We start from the raw sequence: 15,995 nt of genomic DNA, 5'->3' as shown, positions 1-15,995 counted from the left end.
ACTGACGTAATCCGTCAAGTACTCGAGCTTAGATTCGCGTCCGTGTGGGCGCCGTCTACTCGAGCTTGGATTCGCGTCCGTGTGGGCGCCGTCGTCAAAGTTCGAATTGAAGATTAGTAGGGTGTGAGACCAATGTGCCAACACGAAAGCATTCGCCTCAATTAAAACGGAACCCGACAGCTCTGATACCAGTATAAGATTGCCTCTAATCCATCAATGATACCATACAGTGACCACGCTCATAGCAGGAGAGATATCGTTCGTTTCCACCCAGCCTCGTCTAGATGAGTGTTGGGTCCTCTTTCCCGTTTCATCTGCCAGTCGTCCACTTCAGGTGAGTCCTACTATTCTTAGACTCACTTACTCTCTAGGCTCCCCTTGACCCCATTCGGGTGCCCAAGGCCCCCAGACGGTCATCCCTCGCGCCTGTCTCCCATAAGTTACATTTATTAATGTAACAGGCGCCTGGCTGAGGAAGCATGTCGCCTCCAGCAAGACAAGAAGTGGGCAACAAAACGGGTACCTCGCACAAGAAAAGCTAACGCCTCCAAGCAAAAAGCTGTGTTTTCAGAAAAACGTTGATGCGGCAGGCCGCTTGGCAATCTGGGGTGGTCTCCGTGAGAAGTCAACTCCGTGTCGCTCTTAGGCAATGATACCATGCTCAGATACCATGTGAGAGTGCACAACGGAAGAAGGAACTCAAACATAAAGGAAGAGAGAGACAATCTGCAAGAGAAGAAGAAAAAAAACCTCCACTGAATAAGAAACAAATGTTGAATACAAGAGGAGGATTGATCAGTCCCTACACGCAGCCCACAGCGTCACTGAGGGCACCAGATCAAGCTGATGATGACCACAGCACCGAAGACGGAGGAAAATGACGGAGTGGGAGTGTGCACCGGCCAAGGAAGGAGGAAAGATAATAATCTAATTGATTGCCAAGTGGAAAATGGCTATAAATAGCCAAAAATCCCAAAAATTGGCCGACCTGAAATTTGGCGACAAGTGAGGTAGGCTGAAGAATGCACAAACTGCCCTAGAAAATGCACATAAAATCCTGACTGGAGGAGAAAATGCACTGAAATGCAATAAACTAAGTGATCTAGAATGAGCTATCTCCTCCATCAAAACAAGTGATAGACAAGTCAGAGCTCCTAAAGTCCTCATCTAACTCAAACTAAGGCTCATAGGCAGGAGATGACAAGGCATGACAAACATGACTGCTAACAAGAACTTCCTTGAGTGGAATGCCACTCGATGCATATGATCAACATCTCCATCCAGGGACAAGATGGCTCCTAAGGCATAGGCTGATGCATCCGAGCTTCTCAACTTCTACGATCCATGAGAACTTTGAGTTTCTTGTGAGTCTGGTGAGTGGTCTGACTATCTTTGAGTAATCCTTGATAAATACCCTATAGAAGTTGGCAAAGCCAAGGAAACATTGGACATCATGGACACATGTGGGTATCTGCTATAGTCTCAATCTTCTTGGGATCCATAAAGGTTCCTCTCTGGGAGACATTGTACCCCAAGAATCCCACTTCTATTTAATGGAAGAAACACTTCTCAAGTTTTGCATATAGTCATTTTTCTTTTAGCTTTTCCAAAACCAATTTTACATGGTGCTCATGTTTTTGTAAATCTTTTGAGAATATTAAGATATCATCCAAGTATATAACTACAAAATCATCTAGATGCTCTCGAAAGATATCATTCATCATATGTTAAAACACTGCAAGAGCATTGGTGAGACTAAATGGCATAACAACATACTCGAAGCGAACCATACCTTGTGCAGAAGGCTGTCTTCCATTTGTCTCCTTCTCTGATCCGTACAAGATTGTAAGCCTCTCGTAGATCAATCTTTGTAAAGATCTTGGCTTTTCCAAGGCGTTCCAAGAGCTCTGGTATCAATGGCAAAGGGTATCGATTCTTAAATGTTATCTTGTTGAGTCCTCAATAATCCATACGCATTCGAAGTGACCCATCTTTCTTCTTCACGAACACGATTGGAGCGATAGCAGGATTGAGTGCCTAATGAACCCCTTAGCTAAGTTTCTCATCAATGTTCTTGCATAGTTTAACTAGTTCATCAGGGGACAGCCTGTAGATGGGTCCAAAAGGTGGTTGAGCCCTCTCATAGAGTTTTATAACACAATCATATGGTCTGCATCCAAGCAAGAGATTTGCATTCTTTTTTTTCAAAGACATCTTGAAATTCTTGACATTGGCTTAGTAGATCAATTGACTCATCCTTGCTAGATTTTTTAGCTGGTATATGATATATCATGTAGATCGGTTCGTCCCTTGCTGTCGTGAGGACATGTATTTTTGAAACCTAGCTTAACATGTGGATTAATTTCTAATCACATGGTTAAGTAAATGTTGCACATGTGAGGTGTAATTGGGATTAGAGTAAATTTACGAGATCGAGACCCGAAGAAATCACGAGATGTCAAAGACAAAAGTTGCTATAAGTTATGCCGCACATGTACTTGGTGGTATGTGGTGCTAGTTGTCGGCCTAGGTCATTCATTTAGCCATACGTGTCATATTAGGGAAGTGGCGTTTAATGGTACCTAACGCCAATCTAATGGTAAAAGATGACACAAAGACACTCGAGAATGGAAGTTGCCTAACCAATTTAATTATTGGCCAGTCCGATTATTTTTTAGGGCACCAAAATAATTATTAAATTAATTTCAGTATTTAAAGACTAAAAATTAAAATTTATTTATGGATAATGCTAAAAAAACCATTTAAAAAGGCTGCCATTTGTCAAAAATGCCCATGCAAGACTGAAAAACGTCTTTAAAGGCTAGAGAGAGATATTTTTAGTATATTTAGTCTGCAAGAGAGAGGGAGGAGATGCTGCTGGTCTGATTTGCAGCCATTGGAGAACCTTCTGAGGCAGCCAGGGACAGGAGAAGACCAATCAACAGCATGTGACAGTATCTACAAGCTATTGAGATAGGGCAATAACAGTAAAATGACTGATTTTCTTCAGTTCTTTCCATCTACAAGCTGTTGAGATAGGGCAACAGTAATAAATGACAGATTTCCTTCAGTTCTTCGTGAAGACAGTTTGAATTTTCTCTCCTCAGCACTCTCTCTCATCTCCCAGTCTTTCTACAACCTTGCCCCGAAGATTACAACATTGAGATCACCAAAGATTGAGAAATTTCAGATTTCTCTGTTATAAACCCTAATCTACAGCAGAAAATAGGGTTTAGCAATAGCCTCAGGAACCATGCCAAAAATTGCAAGCTCCAAGACTTGGATAAACAAGGCTAAAGCTGTTTTTAGCCTATTCAAGTGGAGGGACTAGCAAATCATTGAATTTAGGGCATTTTCCATCTCCATCAAAGCAGGTGAAGGCCAATTGATTGCTCGAATCAAGGGGCAAATCAGATTGAAGACTTGTTGGTCATTTTGAATAGCAAGGGAAGTTGGAATACCAAAAGGAATTGGGAGAATCCCATTGTATATCAACTTCTTCTTCAATTAAGTTAAATAAATACCGAAAGGGGCACCAGTTTTGGGACTAACAGGGTATCCAATGTCCAAGATTATATGGTAAAGTGTACATTTCAGTTTTATGAATTTATTAATTGTTGCAAATAGTGCTTAATCAGGTTATTTACCACCCTATCCGAGGAGGAAGACTGGTTACACTTGTTGTGTGCATAAAGGCTTTGGCTCCTAGATATACCAGCTTTCCTTGATTGTCACAACGTGTAATCTTTTACTTAACCCAATCAATTTTTGGGTTGTGTTTCTTTAGCTAAGGCATCACAAGGATGATTGGATTTATGGGACTAGATATGAAATTAAAACATATACGAGATTTGTGATCGCCAAGAGTTACCATGAGTAGTCGGATTTCCTTGGTAATATCTCCAAATGCTAGAGGTCTTCCATCCACAACTTCAACTGTTGCAGGATTGGTCTATTGGAGTACTAAAATCTAGTATCTATTCACAAATCCATCATCAATGAAACATGCGAAGGCCCCAAAGTCAACCAAGGCTATGAGGGAAAGGGTCTTTCTTGGCAGGATCATCTCGACTGTGACAAGGAAAGTTTCTATGGGTGTGGTTGGGATCAAGAAACTCTTTCTTATATCAAGGTTCGGTTGTACAGTCTCATTTACAACCGACATCCTCGCTTTCCTGCTGGAGGATGGTTGCAGCAACTCTTGGTTATTTGGGCAATTTAGAGCAATGTGTCTAGGGTTTCCACAATATAGGCATAGATGATTCTCTCTTCGTCTTTGCTTCTCTTGTGGAGTCAAGCGTTAAAATTTGGTATTATCTATTTGTATCAGTTCGGGCTTGGTTTATTCTCTAATTGGGTCTCTAATTGGGGCTAGGTTCCATTAGTGAGGCCTTAATTCTTCTCGCTTTTCTTGCTTCCTCTCGAACAATCTATTATCATAGTGGATTGGCTTGCATGATATAATTGTTGAGTGTTTTTGCCTCAGGCATAGTGAGCATGAGGTCCTTGATGTCATCTCGAAGACCCCATCCGAATTGGCTAATAAAATACTCCTCATGCCAAGTGAGGTCACAGATTAATTGCCTAAATTCAGATGCATAAGCAAAGGTAGGGCAGTTACCTTGTCATAGCTTCCAAAGTTTTGTTTCTGCTACTCAACCAACGTCTCCATCCCGGCTAGTGTCCAATGATAAAGGCATCAAGGATGAGCATGTTCAACATAACAGTAGTCATTTCAACCTGATTAATTTTGACAACAGTGCTAGCTTGAGGATAGTTGGCAAGTTTGCCAAAAGGAATGAACTTGCAGATCAACTAAACCTTCAGCCAGATGACGGTTCTGGAGCTGGAAGAATTAGAGATAGGGTATCTGGTAGTGTGCATCAGAGAGGCTGCCTTAGAGTCCTCTTAAAGAAGACCACTCCCTCCCCCATTCCCACTCCACTCTCACAAAATACCTCCTAACAACCTTTGCCCCCTCCCTCTCACCCCCAAAAACAACAAAAAGAAGAAATGTGATTGTGTTTACACATGAAAATGGAAGTAATCAAAGAATCTAAACGAAAATTTGCTTGCAAAAACCTTCCACCTCAATCATCAGTAAGCAGTTGTAATGAAACGTTTTGCACATCCTTCCCATGTACTCCATAAAACGCAGTATACGTATACAGTTGGCATGCTCTCCAATTTTGGCATTCTCTTCAACTAGAGTATCGAACACGTAATCAGTGCCCCTGTATCCCCCTTCAGCTCCTTTCAAAAATACAGAAGTAGCCTCTGTAAGATGGCCACCTTTCAGAAGTCCCTCTGTATACAGAAGGTCACATTTATCACAATATGCAAAAACAAAAAGCATTTGTCCTACACAACAAAGACTAAAACTCATTCGGAATTCATTTCCTGGATCGAGTCAACATACATCCTGCCAATCATCATTACATATATGCTTTTACCTATAAAGGTCAACCAAGCAATGCGGCTGTCCATCTTGTAGTGTTCCATTAGTCCAAGAAGTTGTTCCCCCCTTTTCTGGTTACCTGAAGCCCCAAATGCACGTACCAATGCTGTAAACGTTTCTGGCAATGGAGCAAGGCCTGAATTCAATTCCTTCCTTAGAGCTTGTAGCTGCAGCCAAGTAAAATACAGTTTAATTAGCAGTAAAGGCCTTGAAAAGTATAACAACATATAAGCCAGGTGGAAAAAGTATGGAAAGACATTCAAATGACTTAAAATCTCATATTCTACCAAAAACGAGAAATCAAAATACAAGTTCAATACCAATATATGCTGATGAAAGCTACAAAATATGCAGTGCATGCATAACTCCACAAGCCTTCTAAGGAAGCCAATTAGATGCACATGCACATGCACATGCACTTTTGCATGCTATCAGGAACAGTTTGCCTCGTGGACAATGTAAAAGGCACCTTGCTCATCCAAGAAACCTTATACTAAAAGTAAAGGGTCTATGTGAGTTCTATGCAAAGTGTTGTCCAATCCCCCTGCCAAAAAAAAGGAACCGAGAAAAAGACAAATGGGAAGGGGGGATGTGTCTTTGTGTATTGATCTCTCTCTCTCTGGGACAAACAAAAATTAAGAGATACACACAAGAAAAGAACTCTCTTGAACCATCATAACCAAAACAAGAAATGGGACAAGAAACAAGAAGTTCCCTCGTAACAAGAGGGAACAAAGGACACCGAAAAATACATGTCTATTCAAGCAAGACAACCAAGGCTTAAGCAACACAAAAGATAGTCGGCATTTGACTTAGGATATTCATCACATTAGTCATCCGGAGACCCCCATATTCAAGGGACAAATAAACATAAAATATAGCACCTGCAATTACACCATTCTGAGGGACTACCTATCAGAGTGCAACGATGCACAAGCATATGACCAGACTGAAAGAAAAGGCGGCGGCGGCCGGGGGGGGAACACTAAAGACCACACAGAATGAATATTGAATACAAAAGGTAGTAGGGTAAGGGGGCCAGTAAAAGAACAGTCCCCCAATAGAAGTGCATCTCTTTGTTTTAAGTGGGGACCAACAACAAGTCACTCTAGGTTGCTCCAATGGTTCCATGAGGATGAAAACAAAGCACGGGATTGGCAGACGCGGGTTCAAAACTTGTCCTCCCCTGGCCCACATGTGTCTTTTTAGTCAGGCACCTATGTGCACTTGTTTAGCAGGAGTTTTTCACAACACATAAAATCACTTCGGCGGCCATTGCACATGCAAGGAATCTCGTACCTGCCTACATTCTTTTTTGAGATGCTTCATGATGAAGCGATGAGATGTAGCCATTGCGCTAGACAATTGCCCACTTGAAGTTTGAGATTTTAGGCATCCAAGTTAGGTGCCACTATACTGGCCCCTTTACCCTATATGTACAACAAGCTGTGAATGTATGAACAGTTGGAGATCTCTCATCCTGCATGAAATTCAAGTGAGAATGAACCAGGGGAAGGCTGGGTACAACTACCCAAAACAGAAACAATAAAATAATGCAGTCAACTGATGCATAGACTGTCCAACTGCTGGAAACTGACCTCCCACGTGCCAAGTCCGCCGACTGCCTGCCCGAGCTGCCCTCCTGCCTGAACTGCCCAAATTGCTGCCCAGCTGCCTGTCCAACCTGTTCTGAATGCACACAATGCTGCCCACTGAACATTTATGGCATTGAAGAAGAGAGAAACGCAAATCACCCACTGATGCCTGTCCTGGAGGTGACCTAATCTAACACCCCCTCTCGGATACTAGACATGACATAAGGCTTAGGGGTTTAGTATGCTGACAAAGAACAGCTTGAGGAAGAGCCCTAGTAAACAAATCTGCCAAATTATCCTCTATCTTACAATACTCCGTATCAATGGTCCCATCCAAGACCTTCTTACAGATGAAGTGATACTAAATTTCAATGAGCTTTGTCCTCATATGAAATGAGGAATTTTATGCCAAGGCTATTTGTTACATCCTTGGACATCCGGATGAGTGCTAGTAGCATTGGTTACAATGGTCATGAAGTCACTCAAGGGGAATTTGGGTTTAGGGCAGCAGAGTCCTATTTATAGGACTCAAGGCCCTATTGTGCACATTATTCTGTGATTGCCTCTCTTGGACTCTTGGCCCATTGGCCAATGCATCCATACACCTAGATGGCATGGGTTGGTGGTATGGGACAACAACCCTTGTGATGTGGTCATGAACCAGAGTGCTACTAGCTTTCAAGCTGAAGGGTGAGCCCATTTGGCTCTATGGCTGGGAGAGGAGTCTCATATCCAATCCTTTTTATTTGTGGATATGGCTTGTGTCATGTCTCATGTGCAAGTTGGATCCTAGGGGGACATTTCTATTGGTATCAGAGTGTCCACTTGCAATTGGATGCGAGATCCAATGACATGCACAAAACCACTTTTGCTCATGGAACCATGGTGGTTCACACCTCATAGGTATGCTTTTATCTCATTTAGGATGGTACGGGACACTACTAGCAAGAGGGACGTACACGAGGGGCATGTGTTGCCAATGATGGGTACAACAAGGTACGATTCTTGTCCAATACTCTTGCTCGGTTTTTTGTGTTGAGGTGATGCATATGCATCAAGTTTCAACGGTACTCATGAAGGAGTCTGGGGAGCTGCCACTCTAAGGTTATGTCAAAATATCATCAATAAAGCCGAAACTCCAAAATTTCTCCCTTAATTCTTAATTTAAGATTTGGTGTTAATGTTACATTGTTACTATTGATTTTAATGTTAGTATAATATTAAATGCTATTGAACTTCTTAATATTTAGTGTTTATGTTAATATTATTGTTGATTTGACCTTAGCATCAATGTTAATGTTCTTTTCTCTTGTGAGCCCTGAAGCATCAAGAAATTTGTGATGTCGGGGAAAGAGAAAGACAAGGAACAATGAAGTGTGATGTCAAGGTGGGAGGGAGAGAGAGAGAGAGAGAGAGAAAGAGAGAGAGAGAGAGAGAGAGAGTCTCTCAATTCATGGCAGGGCAGACGAAGTCCATGGCTATGGCGACTTTGGACCTGGTGACTGGGACACGCAACCGTGGACCAACCATATGGGATAGGCAAAACCCTAGCTGCCACATGGGCACCCTCCCAAGCAATGTCTATTATTCTTGAAGGGGAAGGGGAAGGGTGTGACTTGTCCCATTGCATGGAGGGTAGGCCAGACGTGGTCAAAGAATGGCCCAAAAAAAAAAGAATGTTCTGACCTACATTTAATGCACTCTATTTTACAGTCTTGTTATCATCTACATCTGCCTCTCTCTCAAATCCAAACAGCATAAACTCACTCTCAATCTTCCTACTTTCTCTCGGACTACTCCTCTCTTACCATCATGGCTTCTCAAGGAGTATCTCCTTTTGATGCACCCATTCCCACCGAACCTCAACACATGGGTGATGCCCATCCGACTTTTCCAGAACCCAAACATATGCATGGCAGCATCCCAAAGTATCTTCTTCTATTAAATCATGTGGATATTCATTGCTATTGGCGTGTGTCCGAGCTAAAATCAAGGATATCCAATAGCAATTAGCCAAGATGCACCACTCCTGATTTTCCGTTTGTGCCTACAGCCATGAGAACCTCTATCAGTATTTGTTGGCTATTGTCACTCTGATTTTGCTGACATTTTGTGATCAGCTCCCCATGACACTGTGTGAACCAATACTTCACGTACTCTGCGTTGTGCTTGGCTATATCTCTCTTTTTTTTCATAAATCTCTCTCTCTCTCTCTCTCTCTCTCTCTCGTGAAGATAATTGAATTAGGTAGTGAAAATTTACATCAGACCCTCAGGTCAACATTCTCTCTGTATCTCTTACTCTCTCTCTCTCTCTCTCTCTCTTCCCTTTATCTTCTCTTCTTATCCTCTCCAGATGGCTCCTCCTTGTTGTTCTATTGGTGATAAACTTTACAGCCCTAATTACTTGAGTTGGAGTGCTATTATGGAATTATGGTTTGTGCAAGCGATTGTGGTATGTGGTTTCTAGAGCTATTGAGCATCCTCAACCTTCCATTCCTCTTCCAGACGATTGGGATCAAGACAACCACAAGGAAGCTGTGCTTACATCAGCAATTCCAGACGATTGGGATCAAGACAACCACAAGGAAGCTGTGCTTACATCAGCAATGATGCCCATGCATATTCTATTGTTCTTTGTTGTATCTCTAAAGAGGTTCTATTGGCGGTCAACTCCTACAAAACAGCTTCAACAATATGGGCAAAGCTTCACATGTTGTATGAGGCTCCCTCGACCATGCATCCAATTATCCTCTACGAACAGCTCCAACAAATGAAGTTTCAATCAAAGGATACTATCAGCCATTCTTGCTTCATGTTACAAAGGTACAGGATCAGCTTCGTCACATGCAATCCGCCCTTCCAAAGGTTCATCTTGTGGGGATTGTGCTCTACAAGCTCCCTCTAGTGTTTGAAGGAGTCACCAAAGCTTTGCAAGACCAAACATCATCAATGCTAGTGAGCTTTACACATATATCCTCGATGTTGCTTGAGCACAAGGCATCTTTTTAGTTATAGAGGAGCCTTTCATCTCAATATGGTGGCTTCAATGAAGGGTGATAGGAAGAACTCGAAGGCTCAATGTTATCACTATGGTAAGGGACATTTGTGCAAGAATCGCAAAGAGTTAGGGGCTTCAAGGAAGAAGAAGAAGAAGAAGAAGAAGAAGCAAGATACGGACTCCGTTGCCAAGTCATCCTCCTCCTCCGACTACAATTCGAATTCTCTGTCCATGGCAAAGGCCAAGGCATAAAAGGGTAATCTTCTTCAGACCGAGAGAAGAGCTTGGCAGCCCCTCCTTCTGCTCCTTTCTAGTGCATGTGATAAGGTCATCCCTCAAGACTCTCTAGTGCCAAAGAAGGAGTGTGAGCAAGTGGTAAGGTGGGGCAGGTAAAGCCTCATCTATCTAGACATACAAGTGCAAAGGATCCAAAGAGGGACTTCCCTTTCCCATCAATTGAAATTTGGCAAGTTGTGAAACCATGGAGCTCAAATTGACATCCAACTCCATGATGGGCTATCACTAGATAGAGAGCGGTATTGGCTTCTCATTCAAGCTCACATGAGGGGACACTTTGGGTCTTAGCCAAAGGCAAGAAATCCATATTCACATATGCTCAAAGGTATTTTTTAACAGGGTGGTCATGTATGGTGCTACAAGGCATTGTTGATAGACACAAAGAGTTGTTATAGTTCTTCTCTATTTTCAAGTTTTGGTACAATCAACATTGGCATCAAGTTCCCTCTCAGGCACCTTGGTGGTGGCCTGATCACCTATTGCTTGGATATCCATGATCCTATTCTACTGGTCTTTGTTGTATGGACTATGATGATTCATTATGATTGTATCATTGTATGTGTCAAATCACCCACAATCAAAGAGAGCATGTTAGCAGTCTAGTCAGCTCATGAGTAAGCATGTACATGTGATTCAATGGACCAAACATTATAGATGATTTGAGGCATTTTTCATTGGTCATTATTATGTGATTTATAGCATTTATTGCTGGCCAACCTCATGCATTTATTGCATTACTTTTTACCTATATATTTAGGCTCCCTCCTCAATCTGTCATTCATCATCTATAGATTCCAAAGCAAGCCATGTTGGAGAAAGGGAGTTGTTGCCAATGCCCATGCAGACAATGCCTCACTATTGTACATGGTTGTCTCGTGTTTGGTATATGGATTCCATTCCCCAAGCTTATCTCTGAGTTCTCCCTTTGCAGTGTTCCTCTATTCTTTTGTTTTCTTTTGTTTTCTCTTTTCTCTAGTGTTGTAAAGTCTATTACAACAGTCTTCTACACTTCTATCGTTGCATCCACATCTAACACTAAACCCTAAAAATTGTTGTAAATCAAGGTTTACAAAACAATAAATAATCCTGTTGTCCACCAATACTGACTCATTCCTGCTATAAATAGCTGAGATTTGCTAAGATACTTGAGGAACAACTGGAAAATGAGAGAGGATGCTGAGGAAAGAAAAAATTCAGAGTTTTATTGCCAGGAACTGCAAAAATCAGCTGCTCCTTGATCAATGTTGCCTTTGATGTTGTTGGCTACTGCAAGAAGGCCCAAAATCAGCTGACACTTGCCACAATGGCTGTCACCCTGATGTTAGCTGCTTCCAAGCTGTCCCGGCGGGAAAAGGTCCTCTTAATCAGGTCGCCAGCTCCTATAGGATACTCAGCTAGCTGCAAATGCCCTCCAGTGCCCTGGTACAGCAATGACAACCTCTCCTTCCTCTCTCAACCTCCAACAAGCCAGAGTGAGCTCTCTCCAACTTCCAACAATCTTCTCCCCACTTGCATGGGAAAGTTTTGCCAAGTGATAGCCTTCCTATCCACTTTCAATAATGTTTAGCCATTTAATTAATTTTTAGAATTGAATAAATTCTTAAAATTAATCCATCCCTTTGTCCCTACTTAGAAAATTAATTGTGCCCATCCATAGTTAAATTTGCTAAGCCCTTTTGACATCCACATGGTCCTATGCATTAGTAGAGTGTACATGCTGAACTAAACTGAAAGAGTGAAAGTACAACCTAGTTTAGGTCATGAGTTGACCAAACTAGCCTTCCACCAACTAACTAGAGTTAACTTACTCTAGTTCCTTATGTCACTAACTAAATGTCTAAAGATACTATGTACACACACTACATTGACACTTGTATAAGTGTCCACACCACATAAAATACTTGGGCACCTAAGTCATTGTAAGCCTGCAAGTGCAAGTCTTCCCCCCCATTCCCCCCAGAAAATAATAATGCATGTGACTAAGTACCTTACAAGTACTTGAATGTCCGCTTAATAGCTTGCCAATGTCTGGTCCGTAGGCTATGCATATATCTACTCACCTAAGATACTGCATACTGAATGTCAAGACGTGTGTTGCAAAGGTAAATAAGGCAGCCAACAGCCTCACTATATGTTGCAATATCATGCATCTCTTCGCCATCATGCATAGGAAGCTCCATAGGAGTGCACCTAGGTTTGCAGTCTTGCATATTAAACCTATGTAACAACTTATCTACATACTATGACTGTGACATGATGATACCATGTTGATTTTGGGTGAATTGAATCCCCAAATAGTAGTGTAGACAGCCCATGTCAAACATAGCAAATGCATGCTTTGAACCAATCTTAAATTCTACAATTTTTACCTCTGTAGGTCCACTGAGCAGCATGTCATCCACATAAAGAATGATAATCAACAAGTCCCCCCCTTCATTCTTAATGCATAGAGTGGGAACAATTGGACTATTTTTGAACCCTTTGCTGGCCAAAAATGAATCAATTTTTTAGTACCATGCACAAAGAGCCTGTTTAAGACCATAAACAGCTTTGTGCAGCTTGCATATCATATGCTCCTTCCCTTTAATCTCAAACCCTAGAGGTTGGGACACATAAACATCCTCTTGCAAATCCCCATTCAAGAATGTTGTTTTAATATCCAACTAATGTACTTTCCAACCATAATGTGCAGCCATCGCAATCACTCATACAAGATGTAGGAGCAAAAGTTAATAAAGGTGACCCCCAAGTGCATGTGTCCTCATGGGACCACAAACATCAAAGTGAATAAGCTGCATTTTCCAAACAGCACGCACTACCCCATCCTTTTTTGAGGCAAACTTGTGGATCTTGCCCAAAATACATCCCTCACATGCATGAGGAGGTGGAGTCTCCACTGACGGCAACGCATCTACCATATGATACCTCTGAAGTGTCATCAAACTCCCAAAGCTCATATGTCCATAACGGGCAGGCCAAAGCTTTGCATTTTGCATAGCGGGCGAAAGATTAGTGGCTGCCAGAGCATCATGAGACTATCGGTCATAAGTGTCTAACATGAATAAACCCTTGTGCAAGGTGCCAGATATCCCAAGTGCAAAGTCCATCTCTCCATCTTTGACAATACATTTGTCACTCTCAAAGATGACCTAAAAGCCATGCTTATTGAAAAAAGGCCAATAGTAGGAAAAGAGGATGGATAACTCCCTGTAAAAAAAATAAACAAGTTTCGAACTAAACTAAAAAAGTGAAAGTACAACCTAGTTTAGGTCATGAGTTGACCTAACCAGCCTTCCACCAACTAACTAAAGTTAGGCTAACTTACTCTAGTTCCTAGTATCACTAATTAAATGTCTAAAGACACTAAGTACACACACTACATTGACACTTGTATAAGTATCCACACCACAAAAAATACATTGGGCATTGCCCAGAATTACCAAATTCTAACACAACGTTCAAGGCAACCAAAATGAATATTGTCACACTTATGCACTAATGACGTACAAAGTGTCCTTTTATAATGAAAAGAAACCCTAATGACTTAACTGTCATAGGAAACCCTAAATGAAACCCTAACCCTAATGTCACTTAGTGCCTAGGACACTAGGGGCAACAACCACATTTAATGAAAAATCAAATGCCTAGGGAACTCGAATCATGGATCAAAAGGCATCAACGTGTAGTCCATGAGATGACCTACAGACCCCATGCATGAAATGGGCAAACTAATCTAGGAAACATGCAAGGAAAATCCTAGAAAATAAAATTATATAAGGTCTATGCAAAGAGAGTGAGAAATCAGCCTTGTAGAAAAAACCAAGATCTAGAGTGCCTTTAAAATATAGTAAGACACGCTTCACTGCTTGTTGCCAATGAAATATTGAAGGGCTATGCATAAATCTGCTCAACTAGGAGACAGTAAACTGAAGATCATGTCTCGTGTGACAAAGATAAATCAAGTATCCATGCATGGTAGCATGCTGATAGATAGTGTCAAAGGATCCACTACCATTACCACGGATGGCCCAGGTATGAAGTAATTGCATGATTAATTAATAGAGAATGAAAGATAATGAACAAATTAATCGATCCACAATAACTCAATCACTAAATGAGAGATGATGTATTAAAAATAAGTAAGAGAGAGTACAACGCTCAAGGCAACCAAAATGAATAATGCCACACTTATGTGCTAATGACGCACAAAGGGTCCTTTTATAATGAAAAGAAACCCTAACAGCTTAACTATCATAGGAAACCCTAAACAAAAAGAAACCCTAACAGCTTAACTGTCATAGGAAACCCTAAATGAAACCCTAACCCTAGTGCAAGGTAACCACGAAACGTTTCACCCCTAAAACATTGTGTTTCACCCCAAAACATCTCGCCTTTGGGCAAGTCCCAAGCGAAACGCCAAGTAAAATGGTTGAATAATATATATGAGATAGTTTTCTTTATAAACAATGAGTTGCAACTTACAAATTTATACCATGCAAATCCTTTCATGTCAACAAATGATGTCTATCTTATATGTAGAGTGTTCAAAAACTCTAAGAAGAGGAAGAAACTAAATTTTTTTTCTATTTAAAGAATATTATTTCAATCAAACATTTCACTCAAGGCATTTCACGTTTCACTGAAACGTTTCAAGCGTTTCAGCTGCTTCATGTTTCAATGCCAGCAAAACGCGTTTCGCAGTTAACATACCCTAGTCACTTAGTGTCTAGGACATTAGGGGCAACAACCGCATTTAATGACAAACGAAATGGATAGGGAGCTCAGATCATGGATCAAAGGGCATCAATGCCTAATCCATGAGATGACTACAAACTTGATGCATAAAATGGGCACACTAATCTAGGAAAATTGACAAAAAAATCCTAAAAGATAAAAGAAAATATAAGGTGATGGTTACAGAAGTTCATCCAAGTAAATGGGACAACCTACGAGAGTAGAGAGTATGAAAAATCATAGAAGAAATGGAATCAAGTTCAAGGCTTGTCAATCAGCCTAGAACTTTGATTGAGAAAGAGCCTTCATGAAAAGATCTACCAAGTTGTCTTCAATGGGTACATAAGACAACTCTATATCTCTCAAGACTCACTGACATTCACTCACAAACATAATGGTAATGAGCTTCTATATGCTTTGTACAGACATGGAACATTGGGTTCCATGCCATGGCCAAAGCACTCTGACTATCAATGTAGATATGTGTCGGAGATGTCTAGTGCACATGAAGATCTCCAAGTGACTTACGAAGCCAAACACATGAAGATCTGCAAGTGACTTAAGAAGCCATGTGGGAGCCCAAACATTGGTTGGGTCCTCACTTATATGTCAGAAGCTTCTTCTTTATAGCTTATGCATACTAGAGACTTCAAATATATTGAATTTTTAAGAGATTTTCAACACTTGTTTTATAGAGTGTCTATCAAGGTAACTACCAATTAAGCAACCTAAAGATCATTTAATTGATCTCACCCCTAGAAGCCCGACTCCAGTCTCTCATAGCGTCAACACATCATAACAAGAAAATGTTAGAAATCATGTTTCTTGCACGGTCATCTCCTGCCTATGAGCCTCAATTTGAGTCAAACAAGGATATTACAAGATCTAAAACTCAATCTATCATGTGTTTT

At 41.1% G+C, this 15,995-nt stretch overlaps 1 protein-coding gene across 1 annotated transcript in view; it reads right to left on the bottom strand.

Moving 5' to 3' along the window:
- PTAC3 (plastid transcriptionally active 3) overlaps window positions 1-15,995 on the bottom strand; it is a 170,795-nt gene that overhangs the window by 126,991 nt on the left and 27,809 nt on the right. The window contains exons 2-3 of the mRNA XM_087670108.1: window positions 5,454-5,625; window positions 5,090-5,307 (exon numbers count right to left, since the gene is read on the bottom strand). Of these exons, the coding sequence (XP_087526234.1) occupies window positions 5,090-5,307; window positions 5,454-5,625 (390 nt within the window). The remainder of the gene's footprint in view (window positions 1-5,089; window positions 5,308-5,453; window positions 5,626-15,995) is intronic.

This window comes from Lygodium microphyllum, chromosome 28 (genome assembly GCF_053477565.2).
Source record: "Lygodium microphyllum isolate KBCC chromosome 28, Lygodium_microphyllum_v1.1.10, whole genome shotgun sequence".
NCBI lineage: Eukaryota > Viridiplantae > Streptophyta > Polypodiopsida > Schizaeales > Lygodiaceae > Lygodium > Lygodium microphyllum.
Note: the sequence above shows the minus strand (reverse complement) of the source record. Positions and strands in the feature narration are given on the sequence as shown.